Raw genomic sequence first — 25,094 nt, 5'->3', positions numbered from 1 at the left:
AAGTGGTTTCTATCAAGCTGCCTATGCTGCTCAACTCTGGTAATGCTGTTTCATGAAACCTTGAAGCACACAACTCTACATTACTCCATTTATTGCAGATTTTTCCGCCAGAAATGGAACATCTATGAGAAAAACCTGCCGAACAGATTTGGACATATTTTCTGAACCGATTTCTGGTGGATCACTGACTTTCTTCATGTGTCAGGGTCCTCCAGACCACCTTCAGCTCTGTTCAATGAGGTTCTCAAAGCATTAAGGGACTTCCGTGGACAAAGCTATAAATAATTATTAGCAGACATTTTCAAGGCTTTTTCATGGAAAGTGAAATGGGAATTAATTCTCTTAATTGAATGATCATTCATTAGCCTTTTACTAAATACATTACCTAATAGCATTCTCAGTCTTGCAAGTTACTGCCATGTCTTCAATTTCCCTTTTCATGATAAGACTTATAACAAGCTAAACTCACAGCTTTATAAATCTGCAGCACAGTACAGCATATATTGTATGCATTTTTCTATTTATATTCTTCAATTACAAGCAACTGCAACCAAAAAAAAAAGGCATATTCTGCTAGCTAGTATTACATTTTGGCAGATCATAATTAAATTGTTCCCTAGAAGCAGCACTCAGTACGTAGGAATGATTATATTGAATAATAGGGCTAATATTTTAACTCAATTAACATGTTATCTTTCAATAAAGCGGTGTACACTACTGTAATGTCTTCTTCTATGGGTAACATCAGCTATAAAATAGAAATATTGTAGCTTTTTTTCTGTTAACTCGTGCAATTTTTCCTATGTAGATTGTATGCTTTGTATACTTTTTCAAGTGGATGTAAACATATGACATATTATTATTTTTTTTAAACATAGTTACTTTATATTGTCATAGGCATAAAACATTTCTACTTTTATACCATGTAAGCCTGCCAGAGACTATGTTTGACTACATCTGAAAATACATGAGTGTTCTATGGTAGGGAAAGATTTTTTTCTTTTTACGTCTTTTAATTCTGTACTGTTGTTTTAATTCTGTACTGTTTTACGTCTTTAATTCTGAACTGTATAAATATTGATTTATAATATTGGTTGGGGTAGAAGTGATTTTCAGATTAAAAAATTACATCTGGTTACAATGGGAACAGAGTATGTTCTCCATGGAAACTGCCTGCCAAATATGCTCAGATGACTTGTTTATCAGATTTTTCAATATAATTTTTCAATTTGATGGAACTATATTTTCCTGGAATCTTTCACTAATAATTTAAAAGTGACATAAATGTATAAATGTCTGTATTTATGAAGATAATAAAGTTGTGTCATTCAGATATCAATTTATAATATATTTCAAGGGCATCTTCTCTTTGGTTGTTCAAACTACCTACTCAGGTTGTTTTTAATCATATTCTGGCTTTAGTTTAATTCCTAATACTTTAATGTGTTTTAAACACTGTTTGTGAATATTTTGTTGTCATAACTCTTTCACTTTCCTGCAATTATACTAGGGATGACGTCCACTATATAGTGTATCAGTTTGTTAACTTTTTTATGAAGATACAAAAACTGTGTCATTTAACAATGATCTTGAAAAGTATTTTTTTGCTTGAAGAATTACTATGTGTATTTATATCAGCAGAACTGGAATATTGCACTACTTCTTAAACAGCTATTTTGTAGATGAGGCTACTACAAACTATGCTCCTATGTCATTTTACAGCATTCTCTGTACCTTTTCTATCACTGATATTATACAACTCAGTCATTAAAAAGCAAAATATAAATAACAATTTCAGCTAGTAAAAGTTTTCAATAATCATTAGATTTGTCATTTCATTTAAGCCATGTAGAAGTTTTGTTTAGCTGTGTACTAGAACAATGTACACTACTACTAGAATATTCCATCTCAAAAGTGCTGAAAAAACAGAGAGGTAAATTACAGCATATCTATATTAAATATGCATCACATATAGCATCAAACCATAGAATTACAAAAAGGCCATTTTGATTTCATAAAAGAGGCAAGAAAAGAAAAGGAAAGGATGGAATCACAGTGTTACAGTCAGATGGGGAAATGGAAATTATATGGTACAAAGGAAAAAGTAAGTGAAAGACTGAATGATTAAGATGAACAAATAAAATTAATATGAGTTACATAAGTAACTGGACATGAAATTCCAGTGAGTTGCATGAAATGCCTTGTGTTTCTTTTCTGGATGTTACTTGGTGAACAGTTTTATAGATAAAGTACGATGAGGCATAACAAATCTCCATATAGCAAATCACAGTAGATTCTTACACAAGCTTAATAGAACTTGGTTAAGTTTAAAAAAGATTCTTAACACCTACTATTGAGATGAGAAAGAACTGCTCTGAGCAAAACATGCAATTATTCACACTAGAAGCAACAGAGCCTGCTGCCAATGTTACCAGCTGAATGTTACAACTGCTGTGCTACACAATATTATAATTCTTATTATTTATTTCTACGTGTATTAGAGTTAAAAAACCTACTTAGTGGACAAGAATCTTTACATCTACTTCATCTTCTGACATTATATAAGCAAGAACTGACTGTGAAATAATGATTTCACCTCTAGATTCAGCAAAATAGAAGTCCATTAAGAAGCCCAATAGCATACACAAAACTTCTAGCAAACTGAGGGAAACTGGAAGGCATGAGGTTTGCCATCCAGCAAAAACATGCTATTTAGGAAGACTAATGGATAACTATCACAGCTAAGCCCTTGACAAATTCAAACTATGAACCTTTAATTTTAGTTCTGTTACTTAAGAGAGCCTCTCTTCTCAATAAATTGCATGTGACTTCATACTGATTAACAAAGGTAGTAAGAAAACTGAAAAGCTCTAGAACACTAGAGGAAAAAAATACAATTTACTTCGATCTAAAGATTGCACATCTTTTGTTAAAAGCTCAAGAGAAGCCGTATATTCTGCACACCATGACGGCAGTATCCATTAAATTCTGCCATAGCGTAAATTTTCTGACCTCCACCATGTTGAGGCATTACTATTTATACTTCTGCATCAACTCCATATATGCAAGATATATTAAAAGACATCAAGTCCCTAAACTCTTCTGACCCTTTTTCTGCTGCTTAGCTCATTAGTTTGCTTAGCTCATTAATTTAACAAATTAATTTAATAAAAAGTGAGTGATTACCTCTTGAAGAACCCTCTTCATTTTCAGAAGCAAAGTCTTTACAGCTGTACAATCTTGCAGCATCAGTCTGAAGGGCAAAGATTCAATGCCTCCACCTTCTTCCAGACCAGTAAAAGGCCACTCCACAGATGGACTCCCAGCTAGCTGACTAACATGAGGGTACCTGGCTTCTCCTTGGTCTACATCCTTCGACAGCTTCAGAGATAGGTTCCTTACAAGAGAAAACAAAGATAAACACTGAAATATAAAAAAGAACTCAATAATTTTTGGCTTTACGTTCCTTTCAGTTTAAAGACACAACACATATTCACTTTTTGAGGCTGCTAGAATGAATGGCCATAACATATGTATAGACATATGATGTTAGCAATAAAATATGCATATATAATCATACATTTTCCACTGTAACCATGCTTTGGCCATCAAAAGAAAGTAATTTCCTTAAAACAAAATATCCTATTAGCAAAACTATTTTATTTCAGTTCAGCTTTAGGAAAAAATGAATATAATACACTTTCAAAAGCTAAATCATGTCATTCCATCTGTTTTGACTGACTTAGAATTCAAAAAGAAAATAAAAATTGCAAAAGAAAATACTTCCTTCATGGTTGGCGCAGTGACATAAGACCAAGCTGCTATTCTATAAAACTGAATTTAAAATTTAATTAATCAGTACTCACTCTGAAGTTTAGTAATACTTGAAGCTATTTAAGCAGAACATGAAACTAAACAACATTAAGTTGTGGTTGAGAATCCATTAAAGACAACAAAAAGATCCAGAAAAATTTTGATGGACTTTGGAGATAACATAATACCATTATTTTGCTGCAAACATACTATCTTCCTTTAATATCAAAGCAAGGTATCTAAGATTTTGCCATGCTGGAGCAAATCCAGTGAAAACCAACAAGATGGTGTGGGGGCTGGAGTACACAATAAATGAGGAGAAGCTAAGAGAGACAGCTTTGCCCTGTCTTCTCAAGAGAAGGTGAAAGGAATCTCATTGCTGACCAGCAACGTATCCACTAGAAGGATGTAGAGCCGATGAAGCCAGGCTGTCCTTAGGGATGCACAGCAACAGATGAAAGGCAGTGGACAAGCTACAATGCAGGAAACTGTGACCAGATAGAAACACTTCAGTTTATTTATATTTACATACTTATCACCCTGAGGATGGTCAAACAAAGAAGCAAGGGTTCAGAGACGCTATGGGACACTCAACCTTGGAGATATTCACAACATAATGTGGCAAGCCCCAAAGTAACCTGCTTTAATTAGACCAGCTTCTAACAATGGCTTTGAATTAAGACCTGCCGAAGTCCCTTCCCACCTGTGTGATTCTATGATTTAGAGGTCATAGATTGAATCAGCTAAAATCAGCCAGAATCAGCCAAAAGTTTAAGAGAAGAAAAATAATTTAAAGAGAGATTGCTTGACATTTTGGTCAAACAGAACTTAACTAAAAACACAAAGGATTTTTCTGGCATGAAAGCATTCAAAACTCTAACGTTGCACCTATTTTCTCTTCGAACAGCAGGCAAAAAGGACAAATCTGAAGGAGGATATATCTGAGAATGTAGCTGCACTGTGCAACGGTGGTATATTAATTACTATTAAAAAAGTGTTGTAACAGCAATGCATGACATCCATATTCATACTAAATTAATTCACTACAATTAAAGATACTAGCATAAGTGGTGAAGAAAATGACAATTACTCATTTAATATATAGTTCCAATTTTCTATTCCATTTGAATTTTCATGCAACACAAAACTGATTCTTAATTTTAAGCATGGGCATATATAGGAATGGCAAAGTATATTTTACCTCATGCAATTTTCCTTAGTTAACTATGGTTTCATAGGAACCACACACAAAAAGGGATTAATGTGATATCTCAAGACAAGCAATTCCCAATGACATAGTAACTAACTGGAAATGAGGCTACTAGAATTATCTTTTATGGATGGTTTACTTTTATATTTTGCAAGCTAGGTAATGTGCATTAGGGACAATGTGTTAGATCAAGAAATGTACCACAGGGATCACGGATATGGACAGATGCTCCTGATGGCCAATGGGACTAAAATTTTCTAATCCAGGCTTTTCAATACTTCATAAAACAATGAAAATAGCCTGTCTTAATTTTTAAATACATTGAAACAACTTTGTGAGTAGAATATTTTGCATCCTTTAAAATAATAATCTGAGGGGGATGGCAAAGGACCTTTTGATTGAAGGATATTAAGCCACTCCTGATTCTTTATTAAAGAAGCCTCAGGTATAAATCATGCAAAGAAAAAAACAACTTTTAAATGATGTTTCATAACATAGGCTACTTTAAAGGTCTATAAAAGAAGTCATATTCAAACTACTGGAATCTACACTTGAGTAAGATTTATGTAGCCAGAAAAGCACATTATTTAAAGTGAGTAAGGTGAAACAACAAGGTCCTCTCTTTCCCTGCCCAGTGCCTGCAGGCTGGGAAACAAATTATTGCTTAGAATTCTCTGCATATTCACTTTGCAAGTCCCACCAAAGTTTCACCTTCCTTGTGATCCTGAAGAGACATCTTCATAGGGTTAACATTCCCACACTGAGAAATGACCATCTTAAGATGGAATGCCTCCCAGAAGGAGTGTTTTACAGCACATCATCAGGGAGAAGAACCTGGCATCAACAACAATACCCTGCTGCCCCAGTAACAAGGAAACAAGCAATACTCTTGGAAGAGACACAGAATTTATGTATAAGCTATAAATATACTGGAAATATAACAAATCTTAATTTCAGCTGCAGAAAAAAACACATTCAATGACCTCAGTGGGCTTTATGTTGACATCACACTGCTCAACACAAAAAATTACCATTGTTTCAAATACAGAACCTTGTACTAAAGTATGAAAAGCACCTTAATAACATATCCCTACTCACGTTCATAAGAGTTTAAAGTCTAACTCAGTTACTCATCAATAGCGGCTCAGAGTTGGTACACAGCATTTAAATCATATAGTACCTCTGAACTATCTGAAAAGAATATAACTGAGCTGTAACAGAAAACCTTTTTACTGTCTGATATAACTTCTACTCGCTGCAGGGAAAAGCTCATTTTAAATTCATTCCAGAACTGATATTTCATCAAGTTCTTTATTAACCATGTCCAGGTGGTCTATTACAGCATTATTATGTTAATCCACCGCAATTCATCTCAAAGAAGTGATAGGAATTTAGCAAGGGGAAAAAAAAAAAGTTTTTACTAAAATTAGAAGTTTATCCTCACTAGTAAAACACCTCTTTGCCTCTGAAGCTGCAGAAGGGGCTGGTTCCTCAACTAGTGGTGCAGGAGCTCCTTACAGAGGGCAAGCCACCTCCACCTTCCAAAGATGTGTTTATTGTCATCTGTGACAAAACTTTTGCTAGTGTGGATAAAAAGCCTTAAAAGTTCTACTTTAATTACTAAAGACAATGTATTTCATTTAAATGACAATATTACTATTATTATTAATTCTATAATTAATTATTATTAATTCTATAATCTTATCAACACAAAATATTGCAGAAAAGTAATTTGGTCAGTTTTAAACACATGGCTCCTGTTTGAGATCTAAATTTGCCTGACATATGCACCCTTAGGCTATATCCCTACTTTAATAAAACCATACTTGTAAATGTTCCTGGGTACTGGAAGTCAGTCAGTGTTAAAATGAAATGGCTTGACCCAACACAGCTATGACTCTTTCAAATGATTACTTGGCACGGTTTGGTTATCAGTACAGGCAAATTGGATGGGACCACTCCATTTCAGAGGATGCGAGTGGTGCAGATGTGCACTAAAGAACCAATGCATGTAGATGTCACTTCAGATCTCTAAGTATGGCTATGGAGTCATGATCTCCAAGACTGAGATGTGAAATCCAGCCAGACTCTTAGGTAAGAGTCAGCCTGTTTCAAAAGGTCTCAAATGAACTGTGTGTGCAGTGGCAAATCACAGCTGAGAAGAGTGGTAGAGAGCTGCTCTTAATTTTCTCCCAGGTGTTAGAGACTTCACTTCCCATATAACAGGAGGTTCTCATATTCTGTTTGATGAAGAACAGATGAAGTCTGACAGACATTATACTCTGTACAGCAGTCTAGATGAATGTCAGAGGGAAACAGGTAATTCAATTTGCTTAAGTGGTATCAACCTAAAGCTTGTGGAATACTATACAGCTGCATGTTACATTTAAGGGGACAACAGATGACAACAGAGAAAATCAAGTTTAATGTCAGTACAATTAATGTCATCATAAGGTCTGGAAATCCACAGAAAATTTGTTACAAATTTGTAAATGTTAAATAGGGTGAAAAACTGTGCAACTTGATGGTATAATACTTTGGGCCTGCTGGCTTGTTTATGTTTTATCTGGACATACCCACTGAACACCATGAATATATTTCCCTCATTTATAATAGATAAAAAAACAGAATATAATATATTTCATAATATCCATATTTAGCAAAATGGTAGCATCATTAAGTTAGAGTCCTATTTCAAAAGCAATCTCTATTGAAATAGTGAGATAGTGTTAAAGTAATCAATCAGTGACTTTTAGAATTTTAATAGACTCCATAAATCCGATGCAACTGCATGTTAACTAAATGAGGAAAAGACACAATTGTGCAGCTTCTTTCAAAGCTTCTTTCCCTTATTAAGTTAGAACAACCTTTTTATTCCAAAGCATCTTTAAAGGGACCCAAAGATTTGCAGCTTGAGTGAGTTTGAGTTATTCTTTCCTTCTTACTAACCCTCAAATCAATGATTTGAAGAACTTATGTTAATTTGAATTTCACTTACATAGAGATCCCCAGATTATGTGGAGTTTAATCTTCTCAGTTTTCACCAGCAGTGCTCAAGACATGGCTATAGCAGAATTAGCCTAAAATAATACAATTGGTCCCATAGAGTCTGCACTTGATACCAGCTTAACAGAAAAGAACTCATGTAATGCTGTGGGCATCAGGAAGGCTTTGTAAGCAGACTGAAAAACCCCAGCCTCTATGAGAAGATTTGAACATACTTTCTTTCTTATTGGAGGCCATATCGTCCAAAGCAGAGACTTAGAAGAAGCCTTAAATCACTTATTTTCATTGTTTGAGTGTGCAACTGTACATATATTATATACAACTGTATATACATCATGTATGTGTCTATATATATATACATTTTTGTATATGTATAGCTAGAAAATTCATACACACACTTGCAATATGAATGTATCTAAATTTGATCTTCAGAAATATTTCAGCAGTAAACTGTTCTTATTTGTCCATAACCTGTCCCATCAAGAAACATATGTCCTTTTACAACAGTAAAATGTTATTGGCTCCATGCAGAGGTTATATCAGAAATGATCCTGAAATCCTCTTTCATACAAACCAGGATAGCCTTTGACCCACATTTTTTTCTCTCATCCAGAACTTTCTTTTTTTTCTTACCAAGAGCAAATATCTGAAGGTATCTTTTTTTTTAGAAAAATCAACAATTACTCTTTTTGAAAAGGTCCCTTATTTATGGACCAGATAAGACATAAAAGCGCAACGATTTCTGATTTTCAGAGAAAAATCTGCCTACATCAAACACTTCCAAAATTCATTTCAAAGCACTCTGTGGCTCTCTTACAATGTACATTACAGTCAAATCCTACAATCACCCCAGACTGATTCTTACTCCCTGAGAAATCCCTTACTAATCTCACTTGGGACACACTTGAAATATATAGATACATTTATGGAAAAAATGAATGTCCTTTCCCCATATTTAAGTAGAGGTGAGGCATAAACTTTTAAAAGCATGTTCCTAAATATTCCAATAAACATATCAAATAATTTACTGCTAGGTGTCTAAATATCCTCAAGCTCTGGTCAAGGAGGATAAAAATCGCCAAACTCCTCACTCAGTTCTGAAAATGCAGCCTTTTCAATACTGAGGAAATAAAAAGATAACCAGAACATAAACACTCGGCTAATTAACCTTATTAACATTCTTCGGCATCACAGTTTATACCTCTCTCTGCCACACACAATTTCTCAACATTACTTTTGTTCTAACACTTCAAAAGTTATAGAGATGACATCTCACAATATTAACCACATCATGTCATAGGGTACATATTGTCTGGCATCTTACAGCTTTCAGAACTATGTATCATTTATTGGTATTCTGATGCTATGATTTTTCAAGGTCAGTCTTTTAGAAAAACGATGTTCAGTATCTCACTATTAAACTATGCACCCACACACAAATGTGCACACAAACTCTAATGGCTACCGCTGCAATAAGTTAAGAGACTGTCAGCCTTTTCCATTATAACCCCTTTTCTTTCAAAGGTTTATATCACAGTCATAAAGATTTCCTTTGGGCAAGAACCTGGTGATCATGAAATATGGAATCAAATTAGAAAAAAAAAAAAAAGCCCTCCATTTTTCAGCTGCTGCTAAAGTACAGCTGATAAGGGCATGTCAAGCATTTCTTTGCTTTCTCTAAATTCTACAGAAGTCAAGAGCTCTGTTATATCTCTCTCTATATTATTTTATATATATATATCTCTATATCGCCCGATCTAGCACAAAAACACAACACTCCACATTTCAGTCCTTTTCTTCCTCCTGGAATCTATTAGGAAAATTTAAATGTGATACAAATAAGATGATGTAACACCATAAAGTAATTGGATAATATAAAAAACCTCAAAACTACTTGGAAAAGACCAGTGCAGTTTGTTCAGTTTCAAGTATTAACAGTGCAGTAGTAAATAAAGCATTACAGACAAACCAGGAAAAGTAAATGAGGCTGTCCGGGCATTGAGAGGTCGTTAGAGTTTCAATCTTTTTAATTTTTATTTTTTTAAAAACTCAGCATGGGATCATTCTTGAAACTATTTTACAACTGGTATATAAAACATAAATTTAATTTAATAATGCACAAAACAAGCAGTAATTCATGTTCAGTCTCTGGTCAGGATATAAACTGCAACCTTTGTAAACAGTCCCTACTTCTGATCGGACACTGCCTCAGCACAGATAAAAGCTAAAGACTCTTGGTATCCTCTCCAAATCTAACTCCAAGTGCACTCCCCACTGAACTGACCAACTCAACTGATATGGAACTAGAATGACACAACTATTATCTGATCTATTAAAAAAGACAGGCATTCAAGCATGCCCAGCATACTTTATAGTACTTCGGGAATGGAGAAATATAAATCCGTTCTACCACTGTCACCTTCTAGATCAAAACAACATTTCTCCTCACCTTTGCTCTCTGCTCTAAATGCTTGAGTCTTGCTCTTAGAAATCGTACAAGTGGAACATAACACTTTAAAGTTCTTATGAGGGTAATTATTTTTTTTTTTAAATGCTAGAAAATCTTGATGGATATCGGCTATGGTGACTGCCTTCCAAGAGTCTAGAGTAGTGGATTCTGTTCATTCAGTTACCAAATTATTTTCCCTAAAAAACAAATAGTCAACTATTTCTTGCCTCAGCATTTTTCACTACCAAAGCTTTTGAAAATTCTGCTCAAAATTATGTATATTTCAAGCACCCGGTACGAAGCTACAGAACTGTTCATAGCATAAGCTTCAGTGAGAAGACAGGTATGTTAAAAAGTAAGGTTAAATTTACCAAGAGGCAAAAGGACAGCTGGGTTTGGAAAAAATATTTGCTTAGTGCCTGGCAGAATTCACAGACATGAGTTAGATAGGTAAGATGGACTTCCAATGAGACCAGAAAATTAAGTGGAAATTTCATACACTATATAAAGGAAACAAGCCACTCTCTTTAAGTCCTATCTGACTTGGTCTTTAAATATTTGGTTAAGCACCTAACCACGTTATTACTGTGTAAACCAAGATAATTATCTTTTGATGAAGCTATTAAGCATTAAGAACACTTTCGTGAAAACAGCAGGCAATTCATTCTATCTTGTGTGGGCTGAGAGATTTAGCTGAGATTGGTAACAGTCAGTTTTAAGGGTCTAATTAATATTTACTAAAATATTCAAAGTAGAATACTTTCAGCATTCTGCTTGCTTTCCCTAACATCCTAATACCTACCTGCCTTCATCCTGGGCAGGTAACTCAAGAGTACTCTTCCTGGATTGGGTCCAATTACAGAAATGTCCTGCCTTCAGACCATGCCAAGGCTTGAGAACAGATACAGAGATCTAAATAATCATCCTATACATTATTGTGCTATAGTCACACTCTGTCTGCGCCTACAGGATTAGATGGTAGCTCACTAGAAAGAAGAGGACTAAAACATCAGGGAAGCTGAGCAGTTAGACTTAAGTAATGCCTGGTATGTCAACTAGGTAGTTAAAACTATGAGGTATCAGAAAATTCCAAATAGTAGTCTAAAATTTATCATTAGCTCGGTACATTTTCACATAGTCTCCAAAATAATCAGTAATTACTGATTATTCACCTTTCTGATTGAAGATAACATTCCATACTCCTTAATCGAATCAACGCAGTGGACTTTCATTTTGGTAAAAGTATATGATTAAACAAGTGTATCCTTTCTCACCGCTCTCTTTAACAGCATAAGAACAATGAGTAGCAAGAGTTGTGTTTAAATTCAGAGGATACCTTCCACCTACTTTATGAAGGGAATTTGATTAATACATCAGGAAGAAACCACAACTTTATAACCCATCTTATTTCATCCCATAAACTAGGTAGAACCTAATGTTAATGTTAAAAGACCTTTTAAGTTAAATCCTCTTTTATGACCAATAAATGAAAGCAGGTAATAGATTTAGAGATATAAATTATAAAGAAATCCAGAACATGCATGTTACTACATACCCATTCTTAAGAGACAGCAGTCTACTAGAGGTATTTTTACTACTTAAATTGGATTCTTCTATAACGCTTCTAGGAAACACCAGGGAATTAATCTTTTACAAAATTTCCAGTTCCACTGACAAAAATATGAACAGTCACAGTGATTTCAAAAGCCTGATTTAAACGAAAGTAACAAAACAGCACGAGAAATCCAGCACCAGTGCTAATTAAATATATCAGTTATTTAGTGAAGTTTTCTGATTAAAAATCTTGTGCAGTTCTTGGCACAACAGTCGTAAATAGTGTATTTTCTTGTTAGTTGAGTATTTGTATGAATGTGTCTATGTGTGCACATGCATACATATATTTGTTTTCTGTTTTCAAGGAGACTCATAGTACATCCCGAGCTGAAAGGGATCCAGGAAAATCATCTCCAACTCCTGACTCCACAAAAGGCAACCTAAAAGTTAAATCATGTATCTAGAGAAGCTGTTGAACTTATAAAAAAAGAGCAGTGCTTTTAAAGAAAAAGTGAGAAAGAAACTTTCCTCATTTCAGTTGATCATGTGAAACCTGTTGTTCCATGATTAATGGTTCCTGGAAACCTTAAATGTGAAATAACATGTATTTTTCCCACAGTTAAATAATACACACTTTCTGATCATAAATTAAGTGTACAGAACAGAAGGAATAAAGAAACTTCCTTTTAACATAACTGCATATACACTACCCAGGAACTTAGGTCTAACACTTTGAGATAAACCATCAGCTGGATCTCATTTATGAAGAGTGCCAGGTACAAATGTGGAAGTAAATAAATCGCATCCAGAAGTATGTCATCTTAAAACGTATGCAAGAGACTGGGAGCTTCACAAGCACAAGGAAGTCCCAGGAACCACTCACCTTCCAGAGGCACAGAACCTCCTCTTCTCCCTTGAACGCTGCACAGCTCAATTTACAAAACCGCTATTGGCATAAATAGAGGCCAATAAATTATTAAGAATAAATTCCTAGCTATATACGGGGATGAAAGCTTGTTGTTGTATGGCCCTCGGAGCGTTATTTCTTTGTGAGTGTCCTCTCAAACTACCAGAAGGCTTGTACCCATCCAGACAGGTTTCACTTACAAGGCACGCGTAGCAATGTGTGTACTCGGATTTTAATTAGTGAAACTAAAGCCCTCCAAAACCACATGCTCAATTTTTTAGACAAAGGCATTAGAGACCAAACAAAAAGAAAGCAATAAACTAATTAATGTGCAAATTAACGTAATTGCTTGTTCTAACATGTCATAATCAATCACTAAGTGGCACAGCAGAAACCTGTTATTTTATCTTATGGTGAAACTAGCCCACCTACAGGAGATTTCTCTGCCTTTACCAGTATGGTCTTCAATGTTTTTCTTTTCCTTTTGGATTGCAAATAACTCATTAAAAAATAATCAGAATATTTAGTTTAATTTGACAAAGCACTGCAGCAACTTTTCTGTACTGCCCTCTTACAGAATAAAACATTCCTCCTCCCTCCATTCCCCCCTAATGTGCCCAGCTATGCAAAAGCAAATCTAAAAAACTTGCAGACTGAGGAGAGAGGCAGATGAAAAAGAGATGTTTGGTTTGGTTGACTATAAAGACCCAAAGCCCAGATCTCTTAATCATATTTAAATATCTCTAAATATTTATTTGTATATAGCACACAGAAGGAAGTAGCATGCTAAAACTTCAAATACCAGGATTGAGCTGGTTTTTGCTTACAATATTTCTGTGTTGATGCAGCGTTACTTGACACATAACTGCTTACAGATCGTGTCCCATCAGAAGCTTCATTCTCTCTACAATGCCTCATCTCTCAACCAGGACGTTAACTTTCTTGCCTTTTAATTTTTTGTTTTAGATGGTCACATTAAAATTAAATTATTATTTCAGTTGTTTACTCTCTCTACTAGGAGATTCTTGAATCACATCTATACTTCGAGTTATTGTAATTGCTTCTTGTTTGCAATGTCAGACTTGTTTAAGGTTGAGAATAATCGGTAGAACAGTGTTGTGCAAAACCACACAATTTTAGAAAAGGTGCATCTCACCAGAAATATATGGCCCATGATTTTACTTTAATGTCTGATGTATGAATTCTTTAGCACTGCACATATTCAAATTTTGAGCAGTAAGTAACAGCAATATTGGAAACATAATTTAATTTAATTTAATTTAATTTAATGGTACCGTTATAACCTGTACCATTAATTTATTCAAGGTTGCAACTTATGTGATAATGAAAAAACACAGTTGAAAATGTTGCTTTAAGGAAGTAATTAAAAATTTAATAAGATTATTATTTTAGAATAGAATTCACAGCATTTCTTCTGTGAAACATTAGATGTACATTACATAAAAGAGCAATCCATATTTTTAGTTACTAATTTTGCAAACTTTTTGTCAGGAGAGCATTAATAACATGCAGCCCTAATAACTATTGGAGTGTGTGTTAAAACTTGCTGTCCAAAGAGATTAAAATTAGACTTGTCAGCTCTTTTATTTGAAATGCACTAAGCAACACCACTTCAACTTTTAGAATACATTTTTTTTAAAAAAAAATAAGATGAAATTTACACAAAATTGTGATTTTTGGCCTTCATTGTTGCCAGGTACATCTTGAAATCTTGACATAAGCATATACGATAGATTTTGAAAGCAGAAGAAAAAGAACTCAAAAGATATGCCTGTGCACACATAGACATTCCACAACCTTTGAATTATGACTCTGACTCATGACTCTGACTTATGCTTCTGAATCTTCTGTGTTGCTAATGCAAAGCCATCCTCTGGAAATCCATCAGACACTTGATTAGCATACCTATTGCTGGCCAGGCCGATACTCTCTAAATCTGACACACCAAACCTAAGGAATATTTTAGGGTGTCCATGCCTCAATTATGCTGCACAACTATGTATCAGACACTGGGAGAAGAGAAGAGAAGAGAAGAGAAGAGAAGAGAAGAGAAGAGAAGAGAAGAGAAGAGAAGAGAAGAGAAGAGAAGAGAAGAGAAGAGAAGAGAAGAGAAGAGAAGAGAAGAGAAGAGAAGAGAAGAGAAGAGAAGAGAAGAGAAGAGAAGAGAAGAGAAGAGAGGAGAAGAAGAAGAGAAAGAGAAGAGAAAGAGAAGAGAAAGAGAAGAGAAAGAGAAGAGGAGAAGCTGGATTAAGTAGGAGGGGGTGACAAAAGGATGAACAAGAAATTTACCTGCTATTACCTGAACATTTTTATTCTTTGCTTTTGGTTTTTTTTTGTTGTTGTTTGAACAAGCAATGAGACATTCCAAGAGCAACTGTCGTTAAAAGAGAAGGAGACAACACACCTAGGAACAGAGGGGCTTTCTCTGGGCCAGTAATTAGATGCATCTCAGCCATATGACTGACGCCACAAATTCAATAAAATACACAACAGTACAAACTGTGTTCAGAAGTGCCTCTGTGGGCCAATTGGGTGGGTGCTGGTTTTAGGGCTTCCACAGAGGTAGGAACACCCTTCTCCTGGAGCCATACCTCGGGTTTGGAGCACTGCGCCCTATGTGAGTGTTATCTCATTTTCTCTTTTGAGCACAATGAAGGGTACTTGACATTTAAAAACTGATAACACTGTTTGGTAGCCACGTGAACACTGATCACTATCTTTGCTCAACCGTCTTTAAACAAAGCCCAGAATGCAAACACTGCCCTGTCAAAAGATGAGGAAAATGATGAAAGTCTTCCTCTCCACTAAGAAATCTCCCAGGAGTGACAATCTCATTCCAGTAAACATAGCTAAGGGCACTGGTCAAAACTGGATAAAGTTCATTTTCTCTTACAGGACTGACAAATATTATGTATCTGACAAATATATGCTGTTTTTCACCTGCTTTGTGGGGAGTCGATAAGGAAAGATGACCCAGATATCAATGTACATCTTATAAAAAGCTTGCTTTCACAAAAACCACAGGGAAGCTAGTAGCTATCACTTAAATCCATAGTTCTTAGGTCCAAAAAAAAAAAAAAAAAAAAAAAAGTTGTGCCTTTGAGTTCACATCTAGCCATTTATGGACATTTTTACCACCTAACTAAAAAGTTATTTTATTGATTAAAATAGCACATTGATATGAAGTGTGGTCAAAGTTTCAGACAAGGAAGAGGGCAGTAAAGATCTATGGTACACAGAACACATATTATTAGTTGCTTCTTTGAGAGGTCAGGAATTTTTCACATTCCTCCAGTGCAACACACAGGAGCATAGGATATCTGTCCTTGAAATTCTGTATTCCATCTCACTTCTTTGGTCTCGTTATATCCTTCCTCCCACAGTCTACGTACCTGTACCTCCCACACTTTAACTCCTGGCAGCAACCTCTCAAAACTACTACAGAGGTGGTTCCAGAAAGGAAGGAGATAATCTACCCACATACACCTATTACACCACTACCTTTGTTCCCCTGGAAGGCTTCATGCAGCCAGCATAATAAATTGATGTAATTAAGCACAATCAAGCGAAAATGAAAACAGGCTGATCTATAATAGGTGGTCTTTTAACCATTACTAGTACGAGGATTTCAACAAAACTCCAAGCATAACCTGTAACTTTTTCTCACTCCCAATAGGGCCACTGTCTGTCTTTTGCTTAAAGAAATTTTCAGCTTGGCAAGGGTCACACAGCAAACAAAACACAATGCTTGCTAACAAAACCTGGCAACAGCCAATTAAATAAATACATTTTCCTTAGAGACATTATTATTAGTTCTAGAAGTTCAGTTTTCATTCTGAAATTTTAGTATCATCAATCAGACAACATGAACTCTGATGGGCTGGAGCCTGTATGTTTTTTAACACATCATTTGTCCAGCTTTTTGTTTAATTTTCAACAGCAAATGCAATGTTGGAAAAAAGACAAGGAAACAGAAATTTCCAGATCAGAGCACAATTTAAGCAAAAACCTTGTCTAAATTATAAGTCCTATAATATTACAAATAATTTTTAGAGTGCAGAAAATACAGTAAGAATTCATAAACCTAATGCAGATGGTTTCTCCTTCATCCCATCACTTCTGAATAAAGTTCTTCACAGGAATAACTATGAGACAAATACAGCAACTAATTTAAATGGAAACAAAAGCCTGTAAAACAGACAATTAATACCTTCATTATCCACTTGTCAGAAAACAAGGAGCCACTACAAACCTACTGCATCTCTGATATGCAATTGCAAAGCATGGTGAAAGTTAAGAGATCTTTACTCTCCCTCCTCTGGATAACCCATTAAAAAACTCACATGTCATTAAGACCCATGTTCTTGCCACAGCAATAATGAAGAGAAGAAAAGATGTGAAAATGTATAGTAGAAGTTACAGGAATATTAACTTAATTTTTAAAGCAAACTAAGTGAGGATAATCAAAGAAATAATTGGAATTCTCACTCCTTTAAGTGGCAGACTAGAAGCCTGCTTTTTAAAATGGTGATCAACTCACTACCAACAGAGAGGAACCCTGTGGATCCTACAAGGATGATTACGCTACACAAGAATAAATGATCATCCCTTCAGAACAGGAACCATAGAAGTCACTTGGATATTTACTGCAGAGAATGCATTATCAATATAATTGTTGAGGTAGCCACTGAAACAAACAAAAATCTTAAGGTAGCAAGTTTAAGATGGTGTATCTTTATTACTCTTTCCTATTCTTCATTTTTATCCTGCTTGGCTGATTAAGTGAGACAAATGATAGTGTTATTTGTGTAGATAGCACTTTTCCTCACAGCATCATCTAAAACAACAGGCTGAGCATTCTAAACTTAATTACTTTATTTCCAATTTTGCATGTCCTGCACCTTTTTTTTTTAATGAAGTTTGGTATTTTAATCAGTATTAATTCCAGTACTTCAAGGCACACAGTGGGTAACTACAGTTGAAAATTGAAAGGAACAACCAAAGTGATAAAATAGCAATCCTGCACCTTGACTGATATGTCTCTCTATGTATCTCTCTATATTAATCTCTGAAACCAGTGAAAGCTGTGAAAGGTTGGAAAATAGATACATATTCTTTATCCACTAGATTCCTCGAATTAAACAAACCTAAACATGAGCCAACAGCGTGTCCTCAGAGTCAAGTGGGTCAGCTGTGTCCTATGGTGCATCAAGCACAGGACTGCTAGTTGTTTGAGGGAGGTGATTGTACTGGGCGCAGTTTTGGGCACCAACGTATAAAAAGGGCATCAACCTACTGGAGAGTGCCCAGAAGAGGGCCACAAAGTTGGTTCACTTCAGGGTTAGAGAAGAAGCCATAGGAGGAGCGGCTAAAGTCACTTGGTCTGTCAAGCTGGAGGAGAGGAGTCTGAGAGGAATGCTCATTGCAGTTTACTGCTTCCTCACAAGGGAAGGAGGTGGAACAGACACTAGAGACCAATGATAGAGCCTGAGGGAAAGGTAGGACGATGTGCCAGGGGAGGGTTAGGTTACATATTAGGGAAAGATTTTTCACTCAGATGGTGGTGGAACAGGCTCCCCAGGGAAGCAGTCACGGTGCCAAGCCTGGCAATATTCAAGAAGCATTTGGACAATGCCCTCAGACACATGATGTGAATGTTGGGGTTGTCCTATGCAAGAGAGGAGTATATCCCTGTATATGCAGGGATAGAAGTTGGACTAGATGATCCCTGTGAGTTCCTTTCAACTTAGCTGATTCTATGATTCTAAACCAAACTAAAAGTGTTTATCTTTGTAGGCCCATAGGTTATGAATAGACACCGGTGCAAAATGCGTATGAGAGATGTGTGGTAACCGGCAGTTCTGTGATTTTGTGAATATCTGATACATGCTCCATAATTTATTCTTGATACTGGCAGCAAAAACAATTAAAGCCTTGGATAGGTGCACGGTTTATCACAGCACACATATGTTAAAAAACATAAACGTATTTGCTGCTGAAATGGAAATTTCTTTTTCTAAACTAGAAAAATCTCTTGAAGCTCTTGAGCCGTACATTGTCCAGTTTAAGAGTAGAAATTTAGAAACATCAATTACAAATAATGTCTGGGGCTACTACTCTTATATGAGAAATATTTGGACTTTTAAATAACTTAACATAGGCAAGAATTCTACTTTATATACCTGCTTAAGTTGGCATATTTTATCATCACATTAAACTATTCCTTAAATGTAAAAAGAAACTACTGAGGCCCTCATTAGCACTAGTGGCTACAGGAGCAGTAAATTTCATGGCAGTCGTACGTCTAAATGTTGGTAATAACACATAAAATATATTCCGAGAAGTTTTTACAGAGGAAAGAAAATAATGTAGAGTGAAAGTATAGGGAAGTACGGTTGAAGGACATCATCTTCCCAGCCTGGGGGCCACTATTTCACCTGTGTTCCAGCAGTCTATCTCTGCACATTCATTCATGTCCCAACTCGGAGATCAAAAGCAATTTCATATTCTGCTGAGGCATTTCAGAGCTTATCGCACTACTTGTGTAACTTCAGCTTTGGTCTCTCCTGACTCTCTCCACTGAATTTCAAATTTCAACATGTAAGTTGAAAAAAAACCCATTTTCAGTTAGCTTGCCATCAGTGTTTGAAGTCACAAAGCAGAGTTAAAGTAGAAGACTTCTAAAAAAGTACTATCTTATACTGAAAAAAAAGAAGGGGCAGCTCTTACAGTGAAGATCGTAAGGTGTATTCCTACTAGAACATTAGCAGATCAGCTTGGTCATGTATTTCTCAATCATTTTACTTGTGTGTTAAAGGCCTAACACCACTGCCAAACCAAACACCACAGTCAAAAGCGTATTTTGCCTTTGTGGATGCCTTAGGGCAGGGGGAGGTAAGGAAAGCGTGAATCTATCGCAACTAAAAAGTATAAGAGCTGCTTCTGTCCTAGGAATGAATTAATCCTTATATATTTTTGAACAGGTATTCTGAAGCTCTAGAAGAGTATTCCTGTTACAATCTTTTTACTGCCTCCCTCTATTTCACGGTTGCAGAAATCTGGATAAAGATTTAGATAAATAAGAGAAGGAGCTTCGTGTAGGGGTCCATTTTATGTGACAAAAGCTACTGCTAATGAAGGGAACTTTTTAGGTGAAAAACAATTCTCAGTTATGTTAAAGTGGGTTTTACCTCATACCACTGCACCATCTCAGCACATTGTAATTAACACTGTTTCTTGACCATTTGAAGACTCCTGTCATACATGTACAAATTGCACACAGGTAGATGAGAGCAGGAAGAAGCTCTCAGCAACCCACAGCCCGTCTGCAAGGGCTGAGGTAAAAACGTGTGAAGGCCGTATAATTAAAATATTCTCCCTTTCTCAAAGACTTGTATGTGAAAGCAGAAGGTATAGAAGAGAAGTTATCACCTTGTTTTGTGCTGTGAATCCCCCAAACTATCCTTTGACACCTATTCCAGTAATGCCAGACAGATGGCAAAGAGAGATTTCCATGCTTCTGGGTGAACACACCTAGCTAAAAGTCTTATTATTAATTTGTTTCCTTGATCATTTCAAAGACACTCAAGAGTGGTTTGCCTTGTTAGTGTTTTCTAACATTTATGTATGCTGTTATATACTTGTATTTCTTTTCAAGATACAAACAATTACAAATGGACAATGGGATGGGAAGAAATTTCTGCATTAGAACTCACTAGGGGAATACAGTCATAAGAAAACATTAATATTTTTTTAAGATGTAAGTGACCTTTCTTCCTGCTCTTTCAGGAGAGCTGCTTGGAAGCAAAGAAGGACAAGAGTCTATTCTTTTCTGCCCGAATACAAAAAAAAAGCAGGAAACGTTTCTTATGTTTTAGATTGCTTTCCAAACTTGTGATGACAAGACCTGTTATTGCTGTGCTTTGAAAATCATACCAAGTGCCAAGCCCCAAGAGCTGCATCACACTGCCAGTTCACTACTACCCACTGTTCCCTACTGGAAATAATGACTGGAAAGATAAGCATGTTATAAGGAAGTGGAGCGTAGAAGCTGAAACAAAAACCCTCATTGAAGCACTAACAAATAAATAAATACATGATGAACTATTCATCGAAAAGAAAATCAATAACTGAGAAGTGAAATTTGCAGTAAGAGTAATTTGACTGTGTCTAACACACAGAAGACAGCTCTAAAGAGCAACAGAAAGAAACTGTAAATCATAGGATCATATGTACAATACATTTAGTACTCAGCATAAGAGACAACTGGAACAACATTCATATCTATGCCTTACTTTATCACTCATGACCACCCAAAATCCATGAGAAGAGAATAACAATCCTGCTTTACCAGCTACATATTCTGGTCCTGGAGATCAGGTACATGTTAAGTGACAGGACAAAGTAGACTAAATGTAGGTACTATATTTTAAGCTCAACTTCAGTTTAGCAGCCCCTGTGATTTCATGGTAGTTCCAAGAAGCCAAAGTGAGAAATAATCGCACAAGCAAGCCCTTACTGACAGCCAAAGAAAATGGTGAATTCCTGTCACCTGCATATAGATGGAAAACTTGGGCATAGACAATTACATTTCTTGTCAAAGTTGACTTGAACAAGTTCGATGTCAATCCTTGAAAATGGAACCAAACCATTTCAATGAGACAAGCAAAATAATTGAAAAATGGTTCACAGAATTTATTTTGTGCTCACTTGTGTCTGTACCTCAAAACAAACAAGGGGAAAGCTTACCTGGTATTTTTATATCTTGTCATCCCTTAAAAAAAATTGAAGGAAAAATCAATGGTGAGATCCTGAAGTCCTCTTCAGCTGTAATTTATCCAGATTTATTGCTTTTATTAAACAAGCATGCTTAAATTTGCTTTATTTCACTATACATTCTAGAGAATTTACAAAATAAATAAGCCTTTGTCTAGAAAAAAAATCCAGAAACTTCTAGAAAATATAATTGGGTACTATGTTCAGAAAAAAAACCCAAAAAGCACAAATGAGGAAAATGAAAATTTGAACTATCATCGGAATTAGTCCTTTAAACAAGCTGTCAATTAGGATTTTCCTAAGGCAGCTCTTCCACAGATAAGGATCGCTATGATTTGCTCACACTCCAAGGAATCTGCCTTTTGGAAGGGGTGAAGATTATTTTAACCTAGCTGTAAGTTTATCTGGGCTACAGTGTTTGAAAATTACTCCTGGAACCAGAGCCTGAAACTCTCACTCTTCTTCCTAATTTTTATGCGTAGGGCAAACTACTTGTAAGAATCATGAGTTCATCCTTTCATTACTGATTGATTAGAAGCTTGACACGAGACGGCAATGTGTGCTCGCAGCCCAGAAGGCCAACCGTGTCCTGGGCTGCATCAAAAGAAGCGTGACCAGCAGGTCAAGAGAAGTGATTCTGCCCCTCTGTTCCTCTCTTGTGAGACCTCATCTGCAATACCGTGTCCAGTTCTGGAATCCTCAACGTAAGAAGAATATGGAGCTGTTGGAACTGGTCCAGAGGAGGGCTACAAAGATGATCAGAGGGCTGGAGCACCTCTGCTATGAGGACAGGCTGAGAGAGTTGGGGTTTTTCAGCCTGGAGAAGAGAAGGCTCTGAGGAGACCTTATAGTGACCTTCCAGTCCCTGAAGGGGGCCTACAAGAAAGCTGGGGAGGGACTGTTCACAAAGGCTTGTAGTGATAGGACGAGGGGCAATGGGTGTAAACTGGAGAGGGGCAGATATAGACTAGACGTAAGGGAGAAATTCTTCACCATGAGGGTGGTGGTGGTGAGGCTCTGGCACAGGTTGCCCAGGGAAGCTGTGGCTGCCCCATCCCTGGAGGTGTCCAAGGCCAGGTTGGATGGGGCCTTGGGCACCCTGATCTAGTGGGATAACTCTGCCCACGGCAGGGGGGTTGGAACTTTAATGATGATCTTTAAGGTCCCTTCCAACCCTAACTGTTCTACAATCCTATGATTCTATCACCCTCCTGCCTGTGAAGTTAATTAAACCACAATCTCTCATACTGGCTCTTTCCCAGACAAGCTTCATAGTAACTTGCTACTTGCTTACTATAAATAATAGTACACATACAACTGTTACAATGTTCTCAATTCAAGAAACAAAACATTTGACATATTAAATGTATACTAGAGACTTAAGATTCAGCAGGCATAGTTTGTTCTCTAAACTTTGTTGTGACTTTTTCATATTACAGACATTCCATTTGTTTTCTAAGTATGCTATGATATTTTTAGCACATATCTAGAAAGAACCAGAACTACCTTACATACCTTCCTGCAGAGTGGAAACAAAATGACAGAATACAAGTTGTACATCACTCTTGCAAAGGGGGCAAAATGGGCAGAAATAGCCACTCAGTTGAATAGAATTTTTTTCAAATAGAAATAATACAGAGGACGAAGAGAATATATATATACATATAGTAATACTTTTAAGAGCTTCAGTAAGTAGCTAATTGCTATTGCAATTGTAATTGCATTATCAGTAAAATATTTTCATTTGCTGAAGAAACTAATGAAAGATTTTCTGTCCACAGTGTTTGCTTGCAGAATTGACATTTACACTTTTCTTTTAAAATTCCTGTAATGAAAATTATTGCATAAAAGGAATATGTGGTATAAGCCACTCTATACAAACTCATTATGAATAAAATTCAATGATTTTATTGCACTTAATGTGAAAATACTTTCTAACTGTTAATGTTTTTATGAAGAGTTCAGTCTCCACTGTCAGAAAAATTTAAAGCCCAGAGGGAACTTTTGAAGCATAAACAGGATTAAGATTTCTTGATGTTTTTATATAACACATTTCATACCCCAAGATGAAAAACCTCAGTGTATGAACAGTTCCCATAGGCCTTTTCTATGCAGATGCTTTTCTTTTTTATCCCAAAGCACAAATACAGTATAAATAGCAATGACAGAACTTCAGCCTTCATAATGTTAGCTTATAAAATAAATAATAAGGATCACATAAAGGGACACTTCCCATTATAATAACACAAAGAAGACAGAAGGCTTTGGTTCACTCCCTATGGAAAATGTGCCAAACATGCTCTTCTGTATAAAGTACACAGCTAAGAAATTCAAATTGTGAAACCTTTGTTCTCCTGCATGTAAATTGCCTTCTCAGTATTGTGTGCCAGAAGTGCTTGTAATGCCAAAAAGAAAACAGTCGGGAGGAAAAGAAAACAGCAGGAAGCAGGATGTGAATCTGGTGTTATTCTAGAATGCAAAGAATACACTTAAAATGTGAAAATCAATAAGACAAAGAACTGGAGAAGCTCCTGCTGCAGCTACCAGATGTGGCAGGTATCTCTGAAACTGAGACAAGCTTGGCAAAATTGTTGGAATTGTTCCAAAGTCAGGTTCATTAGATAAAAAACCAAACAAACAGGTTGATCTGCTGGCAAAATACAAGAAATGGCTCCCTCATGATGATCTCCTTGCCTCCTTCAGCAATGTCCCATGAATAGACATGGTAACACATCTTTGTATGAACAATTTTCACCAGAACACATTCTGATGGACCTCAGTTCTCCCAAATCTGCAAAGCAGTCTACACTGAAAAGAGCTATCTTTCAACAAATTTCAGCTCTGGGTCATTTTTATCAGTCAGTTCAGCATTATTTTTGTATCCTCTCTTGGAGAACAGGTGAACCACTATCAGAAGGCAACACCTGGAACAGTCTACTGTTTGATTTTTCTATTTTCATTGAGTAGTTGTTACAGCAATTATTTAATACTACTTGAATTAGCTCATTTCTCACTGCAAAAGCAAGTGTTCTGGTTTGTGTTGTAATTAAATAGTTGGAACTGATTTTCTGGAGCCTCTTTTTACTGGAAATGTAAAAAAAAAAGAGGTTTTGGTATTGAATCAGACTAAATATACATTGAAAAATTCAAGGCAACTCAAGAATGGAGTCTGCTATGTTCTGTCATCATCACTGCTTTGGTGATGCAAGGTACGGAAACAGCAATTTATTTGTCTGAACTAAGTTTCTGCTTTGGACTAGCACAAGGCCACTGGAGCAAGAAAGGAACCCACTTCAGAGCTTCTAACTCTTTGCCTAGCTTTGTTTCCTACTTTTAGCAGAAAGTCAGATTTTGTTTTC

General features: G+C 36.0%; 1 protein-coding gene across 9 annotated transcripts in view; it reads right to left on the bottom strand.

The window, feature by feature from the left end:
• CCSER1 (coiled-coil serine rich protein 1) overlaps positions 1-25,094 on the bottom strand; it is a 695,806-nt gene that overhangs the window by 405,090 nt on the left and 265,622 nt on the right. For all 9 annotated transcript variants that reach the window (XM_054065343.1, XM_054065342.1, XM_054065341.1 and 6 more), the window contains one exon: positions 3,187-3,397. In XM_054065343.1, coding sequence (XP_053921318.1) covers positions 3,187-3,397 — 211 coding nt within the window. The remainder of the gene's footprint in view (positions 1-3,186; positions 3,398-25,094) is intronic.

Source organism: Cuculus canorus, chromosome 4 (genome assembly GCF_017976375.1).
Source record: "Cuculus canorus isolate bCucCan1 chromosome 4, bCucCan1.pri, whole genome shotgun sequence".
Lineage (NCBI taxonomy): Eukaryota > Metazoa > Chordata > Aves > Cuculiformes > Cuculidae > Cuculus > Cuculus canorus.
This window is presented reverse-complemented; position numbering and strand designations above follow the sequence as displayed.